This window comes from Tiliqua scincoides, chromosome 5 (genome assembly GCF_035046505.1).
Source record: "Tiliqua scincoides isolate rTilSci1 chromosome 5, rTilSci1.hap2, whole genome shotgun sequence".
Lineage (NCBI taxonomy): Eukaryota > Metazoa > Chordata > Lepidosauria > Squamata > Scincidae > Tiliqua > Tiliqua scincoides.
The window spans coordinates 45,050,596-45,063,757 of NC_089825.1; the positions used below are offsets into that span (position 1 = coordinate 45,050,596).

The window sequence follows — 13,162 nt, forward strand, 5'->3', positions numbered from 1 at the left end:
TTTTTTACTTCTTTGAGGTTACAAGTATTCAAGCAAACACCACACACCTTCCAGTCCTCTGTAATTCAGGTCCAGCGTGATGGCCTTCTTCTTTGAGAGGTTCTCCAGGAATAGCAGCTCCATTTGGAAATTTAGGTATCTTCCTCTTCTCCTGTATCAAGGAAGTATATATGGTTAGTTCTGCACCGTAGTTTACTGCAACACACAACATAACTTCCAACTTTTTCCTCTCTTCTAGGCAGAGCTCTGCAAAATGAACATGTTTAATTTTTTTTTCTCCAAGAACAGTACAAAAGAGTTAAGAACTTAATATTTCAATTGACTAAGTATGTTACAACAAGCAGCAAAACTGTCAAATAATATTTTTGTGTAATACTGGCAATCTTTGACTAACAAAAATCCTCAGTCATATTATACTATGAGAAAAGTTCACAGAATATGCACACTTCTGGCTTCATCCTAAGTGAAAAATATTATGCATCAAAATGCTTTGTTCCAGTGGCACTATCTTGGGAAGACAACTATTCATGGTTAAAAGCAACTACTGTCTGAAGAATTCATTTAATTAAAAGTACTGGTTATGTATATAGTAGTTTCATTATTTGATTGAAGGTTTAAGCTTTCTTTTATATTGAACACTGCCTTGAAGGTCTAATTGAACTAGAATGACAAGACATAAAGTAGTCAGATTAGTAAAATTATATATTATGTAATATGCCGTATTAGTGCAAATTTATTCATGGTTACCAACACTAGACCATTAAAGAAAGAATTCTAATCATAAATATAAGGGACCAAGCACCTGGATCAACATTGACAAAGGATTAATATTAGGAGGATTGTCACAATTGTTTGTTCTGCATATGACTGGGGAACGCATTTAAACACAGTTGGCCCTCATTATCTACAGAAGTTCCATTCCCAGAAACCCCACAGGTACCAAAACCCGCAGATGATTAAATCCATGGATTAGGCACCCCCAAACCCTCCTAATGTGACTGGAGCTGCGCCCCAGCTTCGCTGGGCCTCAGAATGCCTTATAAGGGCGTAAAAATGTCACTTCTAGTTTCCCCTAAAAAACCAGAAGTCACTTTTTTTCTTTCCCCCAAAACGGGCATTCTGAGGGTTGGGGATCCCAATAGTGTACATTTGTATAACTCTAGAAAGACTGGCAAGTTTTCCAACAAGAAGCAATAATGTATCAGGATTTAGTCTTGTCAGATATAGTCTAGCAGAAGTCTCTAACACAGAGGTTCCAAAGTGCTGAGAGCTGGCTGTTCAATCAGACACTCTGAGCATTACTTTTTACAGCCTGCCCTGTAATGTGAGCGCAACAGACTGGTGAGGGAAGGGAGGCTCTGATCAGCAGCAGACATGGAGCAGGTTAGCGCTTACACACATTAGCGCTTTTTACGCACATTCCTCCAATATCAAAGTACTGTTCCACACAAATAAAAATTGGTCTTGCTAAGAATTTCAGCTCTGCTTATTAATGAAATAAAATAATTGCAAGTTCCTAGCCTTTATGATTGAAAAAGTTATTCTTGAAAGTATGAGGAAAACGTGAATGACTTCTCAAAAATCAAAGGAATTGCTGAATACATTGTTCAATAGACAGAGAACAGGTTTTATTTCCTTCCCCCTGTCTAGCAGAAACCAATACAAAATTGTTTCTAAAAAGGCAGAATTATACAAAATAAGGAATCAAGACATTCAACATAATTGTTACACATATTATTGCATAATTGTCATACAGGTCAAAGAATTCAGCTCTTGTCACCACAGAACTTTGGTTACCTTGGTGCACAATTCTGAATCTTACACTACATAGACCTGGCTATGACATACCACATTCTCTGCTGCAAAAAGTTCTTACCTGAGAAGGAACGTTTTTGGGTGGCTCAATTCGTATAGATGGATCCCACTCTCCAGGAGGTAGAACAGTCACCTGATCTAAAAATTCATCAATTCCAGACAGCAGATCATTTCGGTCTTTAGCTTTATAAGCTACATCATGGAAAACCTTGAAGAAATTACAAGGACACCATACTCATTTGCATTTAGTTTTCTGGCATAACAACATTCTTATCTAACAGGTTATCAAAAAAAATTATGAGTGTATTTTAAAACTTCAGATAAAAAATTCATGTACTTTCAGATATATGTGCAGAAATCTGTAATCACTTTTCTAATAAATATTTATTTAAAAGATTACTATCTGGCTTTTAGGAACCTCCCAAGGTGGCATAAAAAGTTGATTACAATCAAGCAGTGAACAGTAGTTAAACTAAGGGCACAATCCTAACGTGCTTTTGGGGGGTCGCAAACACATTTGCACTTCCTTGAGAGTCAGCTGGCGCATGCTGGCCCGCAGAGGCTGAATCCAGTCTCCGTACCAAACTGCAAGGGGAGGCTTGCATTGGTCGAGCTTGGCCAATGCAAGGGTCTAGGGTGGACGGGAAGTAGGCAGGTGTTTCGGGGCGGGGGTGGATAGGTGGGAAGCAGGAGAAGAGGCAGGGAGCCAGATATGTAAGATCCTAGCCCCCGTTCCTGAGCAGCGTGGAGCAGTTGCAAGCCACTCTCCTCTCCTCAGACTTATGCCACCTCCTGAGTTGGCACAAGTCTGAGGAGACCCATTGGGACTGTGGTGGCTTACCCAGGGGTAAGAGGAAGAGTTTCCCCTTACCTCCAGTGAGCCACTTTGGGCCCCTATCTTGCTCTGGATACAGTGCAGGCCTCCTGACCTGCCTGTTCAAGCACAAGATAAGATTGCGCTGCACAATGACTAAAATCCATTAAAGAGAATCCAAAATTTGATTACATATAAAATATAAGTCATGACTTCTATACACAACTGTTTATATGCAGTCACACACTATAAACACTATGATATTTGGAAATGCATAAATACTTTTCAGTTTAGGAAAGGAATATACACTAAAGGGAAAAGAAACAATGGTCATTAAATCTTAATGGAGAAATAATTTTCTAACAACTAGCAGAGCTATAATTCTTATTGGCTTTAAATGGAGTTGGATAAATTCAGAGAAGCAGGTTTATCAACAGTAATTATTCACAATGGCAATGTGCCATTTCTAGATCTGGCAGCAGTATGTTTCTGAATACTAACAGCAAGGGAGCAATGATGGGAAGAGAAGTATGCCTTTTTCTGCCTGCAGGCTTCCCAGAAGCAGCTGATGGGCCAACAAAATGCTGGTCTAGATGGGCCTTTGGCCTGATCTAGCAGTACTTTTCTATTGTCAACACACACACACACACACACACACACACGTCATTAGATCAATGTGGATGGCCCTTTCTGGATGTTTCAAACTAGTTGTCTTCTATCTCAATTTGTCCAAAAATGGTTTTCCTATACTCTACAAAAGAAGAAGTGAACAATCACATAAGGGCCAATATGACAACATGTTTCAAGGAAACTCCTGGCCCACCACAAAATACAAGCAATTTAATTCTATTTGCCACATTTCCAGTGTGACCACTAGTGTCAAATATCACTATGCTACTTCACAACCAGGATACCAGATTACAACATTAACCTTCTTCCCAAGTGTTGCATTGTTGTGAGCTGCATATAACTGCCACATTTCATAACAGAGATACCTTTGTTTAAAGACATTTGTGGACACAGATTTTATAAATCTGAAATTCTCTAAATTCTATTTACTAAATACAGATGACGAAAAGTTACACAGTTATATATTTATAATACACAACCATATATTGAGGAAATGGAAAAGGTGCAGAAGAGAGCGATCAAAATAATTACTGGGCTGGGGCACCTCCCTTACAAGGAAAGGCTATAGCACTTTGGGCTCTTCAGTCTAGAAAAAGGGGGAACATAATTGAGACATAGAAATATTATGCAGGGGATCGATAAAGTGGAAAGGGGGATGTTCTTTTCCCTCTCACACAACACCAGAACCAGAGGACATCCAGTAAAATTGAGTGTTGGGAGAGTTAGGACAGAAAAAAAGAAAATACTTCTTTACCCTACGTGTAATTAGTCTGTGGAACCCCTTGCCACAAGATGGGGTGATGGCTTCTGACCTGGATCCTTTAAAAGGGCATTGGACAAATTTCTGGAGAAAAAGTCCATCACAGATTACAAGTCATGATGGGCATGTGCAACCTCCTAATTTTAGAAGTAGGCTACCTCAGAATGCCAGATGCAAAGGAGGGCACCAGCACATAGGTCTCCTGTTTTGTGTGCTGCTCAAGGCATTTGGTGGGCCACTGTGAGATACAGGAGGCTGGACTAGATGGGCTTTTGGCCTGATCCAGCTGGATTTTTCTTATGTTCTTATGGAAGCATATTCCATAGGCATTTAAATCAATTATTGTACATTAGCCGTGCCAACATCTTTTTGTGATCAGTTTCCACTCAGATTTTGAACAGTGCAAGATGCCTAGTACTCACATCGTCAGTCATAAGTGTTGCTATTGATCTTCCAATTTCATGGTACTGAGGTGCTTTGCCTGCTGGACCCAGCAGTAGAAAAAGAAATCTGCGAAAAAATAAAACAGACTACAAAAAATCAAACATTGAAGCTCAGTGATGAAAGATTTGCACTGCTCTCAACACACACTTAAAACCAAAATCCTCCAGAGAAAGTTGCTGACTCAATGAAAATAGGCATTTAAATAAAACATGGAAAAATTAGTGATATCCTGCATTCTGATGACATACAGACCACAACTGGATGCAATAGATATAAAACACACATACGCACACATCCAGGTACACACATGCTAATTTCCAGATTAAACACACAGACATATGAACTCCAGCAAATTTACTTCATCATTAATCCCACACATAGCACCCTGAAAATCCTCTGCACAAATGCAGCTGCAAGAGAACAATTTAAGTTTTAGCACAGACCACTGCAAATATGTTAGGGCTTGGCATCTCCTAGATCCAGCTCAAGTTTCTTGTCCTTACATTTGAAGTCCTCCACAGCTTTGCCCTTCCTACCTTTCAAGCTCTCGTGCTTCCAACTACAACTTTTGTTCTTTCAGTTCCACTTTTTCAATAGTCTGAAAATATCCTGCTCTCTCAGACTCCTCCATCCTTTGTTCTCCTTATTCCTGAAACACCTGCAGGATGCTTCTTTATTCACAACCTTTAAATCCCTCCTGAAAATCTTTTCCATGAAGCCTTGCCACCTACCTTAAGTTTCCAACTGTTAACTGTCATGTTACTGTTAACTGTCATGGAGATTGCTCTGGTTGGAAAATGGAGAAAAAGGTGAGAAGAGAAAGATGGACAGGAGAGAAAGCCCATAGGGTGGATGCTAGTGATCCTGTGAGCCGAGAGCTATAGCAAACTCTGGCCAAAGTAATTTTAACATCAGCTCACTGACTCTGCCTCTGGTCCTAAAATGCTTGATAGCAAAAAGCTGTGTGCCATCCCTCACCCAGTACCTTGGTCCTTGAAGACGAGACAGAGCCAGACTGCATTATCCTGCAAATGCAGTTCGAGGTCAATGTGGCAAATGGTAAAGGGAGGAGGGACTGAGCAGAGGAGAGTGGAATTTTACTGTTTCCGCTGCTCATATGCTTGTCTATGGTTGAAATGAGTATTAAAAACTAGCTGCCTCTAGCTACGCTTGTGCATGATCTGAGGCAACTGGCCTCCTTGCTGCCTTGCCTTGGTACCAGCAATAAGCAAGCTGTTTTCTGCTATACCTTCTCTTGGACTGTTTAATCAGATCTAGCATGCCAGATAACAAACCTCATGCTGCCTTTGTGGGTTCAGTCACTAGCATACCCAAAAAGGCTGGTATTGGTGGAGTTCTGAAGAGGAGAGGGCCAAGCAAGCAACACAGGTAGCCAATGAGAACAGCAAAGTCCAGGTGGCCAGGCAGGGATATCAACTTCAGGAAAAGCATCCACAAAGAGATCCTGGCTAAGATCATCTTTGTTGACAAAAAAGTGGGCAGGCAGAGGGGGTTTGTGCTGTGCTGTGCAGTGCAGTGCAGTGCAGAAGGGCAATAAATGAGCACTCCTTATAAGGAGTGGATAATAAAGTTGATTAAGTTCTGCTGGGCTGGATTAAAGGTCCATACAGGCCATGTTTCTGGCCTTATCAGCAGTCAGCTAAGTGTTTTTGGAAAGCCCCAAACAGGCAACAAAACTTTCATGTTTCTTGCTCTGTACTTTCTGGCACTCTGAGACATACTGTTCAAGATTCTCTACAAAAAAGTGGCACATGGTGTGCTATGGGTTGGCCACCCCGATCTAGATGTATAAGCATCAATATCTAGAATATATATTAGAATATTCTAGATATCTAGAATATCTTAGACAGCCTCTTGTACTTTTACTCTGTGTGAAGCACCATGTACCCTGATTATACAATTAATAAGGATTATACAATTAATAAGGTACATTACTGAGACAGCAAAACAAGATTTCAGACTTCAGAATTCCTGCCCCAAACAGCCAGAATCAAAGACTACTACTTGAAACACACACACACACACTCAAGCTTTATTACAGATATATGCATGTTTTTCCTTACCGTGTAGCAACAGGAACCTCTGTGAGACCCGAGAGAAGTACAGCAGGAGACAGTCTCACAAAAGCAATAATTGGTCTCTCCAAAAAATCCACTTCTCCCACCAACACATTTGATGCCTCAGCCCCCATGGGAATCTTCCTCATGAAGTTCATATCCACCTGTTACAAAGGAATGTATAAAACCAGTATGTATTAGTTTATATTCGCTGATGCTAAATGATTTTTGAAAGTAAAGTTCAATTATAAGCTATTGTGCAGTAAGCAGAATACATGTTGCTACAGGGACAAATGTATAACAGTAGCAATTTTAGTAACACCTTTTCTTTACACTTATCACAATAGTTGCATATTTTGATGTAAAGGGATTAAGCTATGTAACTACCTTGCTAAATTAACTTCTTGGGACAAAAACAGTTTTAACACTATGAACATCTATCAAAAAATCACTAAAATGTTAATGTAATTATATACAGAGTTGTTTCATTTTATTATTTCATCCTCAAAGATTCATTTTGTAAATCCAGATATTAATTTATGACTGAAGATGGCATACAAACTGCTTAACAGCTGTATATAATTACAGATGATCATCAACATATCATACAGCACATGAACTATTGGTTCACATACAAAACAAACACAAGGATCACCAAAACTAACACACCAGTCAGACAACTATCTAGAAAAGAACACTTACAGCTGGCCTCTTGAGTCCCACACCAAGTGTGCCACAACTACAGTGCCAGGAGGCTGACTCCTGCCCAACAGGAGACAAGGCAGGTGCAGAGAAAAATAGGCCATGTAAAAATACAGCAACTGATAGAGGAGCAGGAATAACGGCACCTACCATGATTAAACAACTAGTATATAAATTAACTTTGTTTACATAACATTTATTAGAGGCAGGTTCAGAAAACTTTTAAAGTAACAGCTACATTGCTCAACTGAATTATAAAGCATGAAAATAGATTTTTGCTGTTCTGCAAACTTAAATACAAAACACTAGAAGAAGGAATAGTGCTTAGAGCAGCTGCAAAAGTGACTTCATAGCTCTGCAGAAAAATTATATTTGATTACAAACCTCCTATGATAAAGAACATTCACCTCAGTTACTAGATTTTGTGCTTGGAGAACTCATCCCTAAGTTGGCATTTTTGCTGCAGCGGCATATACAATTCATGTAGACTAGTACAACTAACATGCTTTGATAGGCATGTAGAATACAGCTATGCAGATTTGCCATTTAAAAGTTCTTACCTAGCAGTAAAAGTTAAAGGGCTTGTTGATTCATGAGGCACAGTCAAGATCCTACATAAGCAGCTGAGATGGATTGCACCACTGCAGGAGCACAGCCCCAGCAATTACTATAAATTTTACTATCCACTATATCTGACATAGGAGGCCTTCATAGGGGCCATCATTGGTCCTGCTGTTGTGGGACCAGGTCCCAGTGAGAAGAACACAGGATATGATAATTGTTGCTGCTATCATGCATCAGACACTTATTGTAGAAGATACTGAGTTTTTATGTACAGAATTAAGAAATTCTTTTAAGCTGGGTCTTTACTGCTCTTTTAGCATCAATGGCTCTGTCAACAGCTTCCAGATATGACTGAATATGACACCATCCCCTCTAAGCAAATTAAAAAGCCAAGCTACATATGACTATCCTGCTGTACTCTTTATTAGAGCCATTGACATGGATCCAGTAAAGCCCCAACGTGACCAGAAGGGACTGACACTCACACAAGGTGGGGCAATTTCCACTCATTCTCCTTTTCAATTACAGTCTTCTATGCCAAACACATAGTGTCTGAGGGACTTCTTGACCCTCCAGAATGGCTTGGAAGGGCACAAGTTCCTACAACAGAAAGGAGGTAGAAAATCCCCACTTCCTTAATGGAATTCTTTTTGTGCTTCTTTAGACTGGAGTCAATACTGACAGTTTCTTGAGGGCATTTTGGCTTCTTGATTAAATGAAATGAAATGTTACAATCAAAATACAGCTGGTCCTTGGTATTCACAGGTTCGTTAACAGCAGATTTGAATATCCTTGGGTTGGACCACCTACTGTCTGTCCTCTGAAGGCGACTGCAGATATGCCTCAGTCACATCCAGAGGGCCTTTGGAGGGCTGGGGAGACTATGCGTGTCTGCCCTACCATCAAAAGACCTTCTAAGGCAGGGGTGCTCACACTTTTTTGGCTCGAGAGCTACTTTGAAACCCAGCAAGGCCCGCAGATCTACCAGAGTTTTTTTTACAATGTTCGCGCCATCATAACATATAACATTAATGTGTACAATGTATGTTGGTGTACCTTGCATAACCGCATGAGCCAATATTGCACAACACAACATAATTAACTATAAACATTTTTGTAATTACTTGAGTGTACTTTGATGACTTGCACTGAAGTGAATCAGCCAAGGATGCATAGCCCGGACAGTAGCTGCTGACAGCCAGCCTCAAGCACACTTCCAAATGTTCATCAGTCATGGTGGAACGGTACTTGGACTTCATGATCTTCATGTAGGAAAAGGCTTACTCACATAAATAAGTGGAGCCCTTCCTGCCTCAGGTGCTCTTATATCCCTGAGGGCTGCAGCTGTGCAGCACACTCTGCTGGATGCCCAGGCCTTACCCCAGGAAAGGGGCCACTGCTGACACCACATCTACCTCCTCACCAGATCTTCCTTGATTCCAATACAAGTGGGGGGGGGAGCAGATCTCTATACAGACCAGTGCAAAAACAGGGGAAAGGTGTGGGGGAGGGAAGATCTCTATATAGACATCACAGCAAGACCAGTGCAAAACCCCTTGCACACAGAACCAACAGATGGAAGTTGGGGCAGGGGGGCAGATCTCCATACATACCAGTGCAAAAACAGGGGAAAGGTAAGTCAGCTCCAGTAGAGTCAACAGGGCTCACTCCCAGGGATGTGTGGACGGGAGAGAAGCCTGCCAGCAGCTCCTCTCCAGGTCTACTCACCAGTCAGCCCCAGTAGAGTCAACGGGGCTCACTCCCAGGGATGCGTGGACGGGAGAGAAGCCTGCGATCAACTCATTTTGCCTCACGATCGACCGGTCGATCACGATCGACGTATTGAGCACCCCTGTTCTAAGGCCTTTGGAAGGCTGAAAAACACTACTTCTGGTTTTCAACTGATTCAATCATCCAAGGATTTCTGTATTCATGGAGGTTCCAGGAATGGAACCCCTGTGGATATTGAGGGCCGCCCTGTATCAGCATACAACATACTGCCTATTCTCAGGATGCTAGAAGTTATTACTTCCTTTATCGTTTCTGTACAAACATAAGATAATTCAACAATCCAGCATATTACTGAAATATATCTTTGTTTCCCTTTTTTTCCTAGGAGGGATTACAAACCTGTTACAGGTGCCACTAGCAAATTCGAAGAAATATTGCAGACAATTTTTGCATCCAACAATATACAGAATTATTAAACTATCCTCAGAATAATATTTAGCTTTATAAGATCACAAAACAAAGATTGCTGGACATTGAGTCCCAAAACCTTCGCAAACTGGCTTTGAGAAGTTGTTCCCCCTTAACTTTTCCATCCCATTATATCATGGATTTATGGCTTCATATTACTCCTTCATGATCAACCCAACTGAGCAGAATGCTATCTCTTTAGCAAGATTTAATCTGTTGCCATCCATGGTCACAGAGGAGAGATATAGCAAGACCCCTTATGCAGAACATCTGCTCCTGCAAACGGGGTCAAAATGAAACTATTCAACTCGTTATGTTTTATGACCCCATCATGCTAGTTCCTGTTCCATTTATTTGGCATGGCTGATACTTAAAAGGGATGGGTCTTCTGATTTAGAGAACTTGAAACCTTTTCTCAACAATTGCCCAACTGATATGATGGAGATGGTTACTAAATTCTTAGATTCAGCGTCTTCCAAGTATATTTAGTCAACTTGTTAAGCTTTTATTTTACTAATTCTGTGTGCCCTTGTTTTCTCTTATAGTTGTTACCACATGTATTATGTATGCCAATAAAGGTTATTGGATTGAATTAGCTTAGTTCACAAAAATTCATTATTTTTCAAGATGTATTTATTTACCTTGCTGAAATCAACAGTGCTATTTTCTCTACTTCCTCCAGTTCCACTACTTTTAATATCTCCACTTTTTCCAATATCCAAATTACCAGGTGCCGACTGTGGTGATGCTAGCAGTCCTATGAATAGGATATACAAACAAGTTTAACATTGTGCCTGCAGAAAGCAGACTTAGGTACATAATAAAATAGTGGCGTCTTTCTAAAAGCAAAGGTGGAAGTTAATAAACAAAAGTGCATTAGTATCAAAAAATACCACACAAACAAGTTATTTTCTTCTGAAAAAAACAATGCATATTTGTTAAAAGATAAAATTAGATGTTGCCTAAATGATGGCCTTTTGCAAAATGCACCAGAAACAAATGTGTTACTTTTTTTAAAAAAAAAAAAGCATAAGAACATGAATCTAACCGCTGATGCTTTGTGAGTGGATCGTGCACCACAGGGATATCATAATTTCTTTAAGTCTGAAAAAGCCATAGAACAAAAACAAAAATATACTTTAGAATATCTTGTAATACAAGCAGATTGTTACTAGGTTGATATGTGAGAATTTCGTCTATCATCCAATAGTTACAGTGCTAAACCAAAAACCAATTTTAAGAGACTGATGTGCCAAGGATTCAAATTTTTCAGTACTTGTATCCTGCCTTTCTTGCGATTGCCAATGAAAGCAGTTGACAGCAGCATAAGACCAAAACATTACATCCATCAGTTTAAGGCATAAAACCAAAGCCAAGAAAGACAGCTAAATTCAGAACTAATCACAACACCTAATGAGCCAAACCAAGTCAGTCAGTTTAGAGCTACATTAGCCAGATCCTAAAGCTTGCTGGAAAAGTCATGTTTTTATCTAGTGCCTAAGTGTATAGTATAGTATAGTATAGTATAGTATAGTATAGTATAGTATAGTATAGTATAGTATAGTATAGTATAGTATAGTCCTCTCAGCAGGTAAGAATACCACAAGTTTTGTGCCACTATAAAAAAAAAATCTTTCGTATGGGAAAGAACATAAGGAGGTGGTGGTCCTTCAGGGACCAAAGTATTTAAGAGTTTTAAAAAGGTAAACACCAGCACATTGAGCTGAACCTGAAAACACAGGTGTAGCTGATTCAATCCACATAATTTTGAGGTAATGCATCTTCAAGAGGCAGCCCTCCCCAAGTCAACGCATTCTGCACAAATTGCTGTTTTAGAATGCTATTCTAGGATGGCCCCATGTAGGGTATGCTATAGTAGCCCCACTTAAAATTAGACAGAGCATTAACAAGTTATAGCCAAGTCAGACTCTTCCAGAAAAAGCCACATATCTCATTTCTGGGTTACTGGCACCACATGAGCCTATGTAAGAAGCGCTGGATCCAATAGCTTGTCCAGGATAACCTGGTCCTTTAGAGAGAGTGTGACCCCCATCCAAAATAATTGACCACCTATTTCACTATCAGCTGAATGTCCAGCCAACAGCACCACTGCCTTATCAATATTGTCCCACTTAGTATTTCCCACTTAAACCTGTACAGCTGTCGAACAGTTCAAGATTTCCACTGTCTCCATAAGATCAAAGGATTGAGGATTCCTCAGCCCAAATTTCTGGGTAACTTTGAACCAGCAGTTTGGTTAAGATACAATCTTTCAACATTCTCCCACTCTAGAACAGAAGTCAGCCTCTCAGGTCTCTTGGTTCCTACCCTCCAGGAATGAACACAGCCACCAACACCAACATTCCTTTTTCATTCAGGCAATCCAGAAGAGATAGCGGCCTTTGATACCATCAACAATGATAAGAAATCTAAGAGAATCACACTCCCCCTGCTCCCTCCATGAGCAGTACATTCATTTATTTATGTATAAGGACAAATTATAAGCTTTATTTGGAGTTTTCCTAGGAGTTTCACTCATCCCCAAGAAAAGCTGGCACTACTCTGTTTTGAAGTCTCTTCAACAGCAGCAACTGCTAAAAACAATTCTGACTATGAAAGTAGTTCCTTACTTGTACATAAATGTTGTATTTGAATTGTCATCAGAATTAACTATCCTAAGACATGACTGCCACTAATGCAAGTACTCTGGTCAAACATTCTTTGCATGTAGCAAAAACAAGCACAAGGCAATGCAGATTCATAACTCCAAGCAGTGTTTGAATTAACATTCCTTACAATCATGCTCAACATTATTCAACACCAAAGACCAAAGGAAGATAGACTGCTTTACAGAAATGAATCCTACGCTACTCCATTCAATAGTTAGCATATCTCAAAATAGGGAACAGAGAATTAAAGCTTAATATAGTTTGAACTTCAAGAGGCAAAATTATTTGTTTATGATTGCAAGATTTCTATATCAGACTCAAGAAATCATTCAGTAACACCATAGAAAAGATGTATTTCAAGACATGCAAAAGGATATCCTTCAGAACACTCTGATCACCACATGCAGATATATATGACAAGTAGATGTATATGAGACTAGCAAGAGCTGATGTAAGACATAGAGCCATAAGTCATTGTAAGAACTGT

General features: G+C 39.8%; 1 protein-coding gene across 15 annotated transcripts in view; it reads right to left on the reverse strand.

Annotated features, from left to right (window-relative positions):
- Nucleotides 1-13,162, reverse strand: part of SLC4A7 (solute carrier family 4 member 7) — a 117,974-nt gene that overhangs the window by 36,507 nt on the left and 68,305 nt on the right. For 13 of the 15 annotated variants that reach the window (XM_066627138.1, XM_066627131.1, XM_066627142.1 and 10 more), the window contains 5 exons: nucleotides 10,648-10,763; nucleotides 6,548-6,705; nucleotides 4,442-4,529; nucleotides 1,877-2,023; nucleotides 48-151 (listed from right to left, as the gene is read on the reverse strand). In XM_066627138.1, the coding sequence (XP_066483235.1) occupies nucleotides 48-151; nucleotides 1,877-2,023; nucleotides 4,442-4,529; nucleotides 6,548-6,705; nucleotides 10,648-10,763 (613 nt within the window). Of the gene's footprint in view, nucleotides 1-47; nucleotides 152-1,876; nucleotides 2,024-4,441; nucleotides 4,530-6,547; nucleotides 6,706-10,647; nucleotides 10,764-11,054; nucleotides 11,530-13,162 lie in introns of those variants that run through there. The other 2 variants (XM_066627144.1, XM_066627143.1) reach the window with 2 other exon arrangements.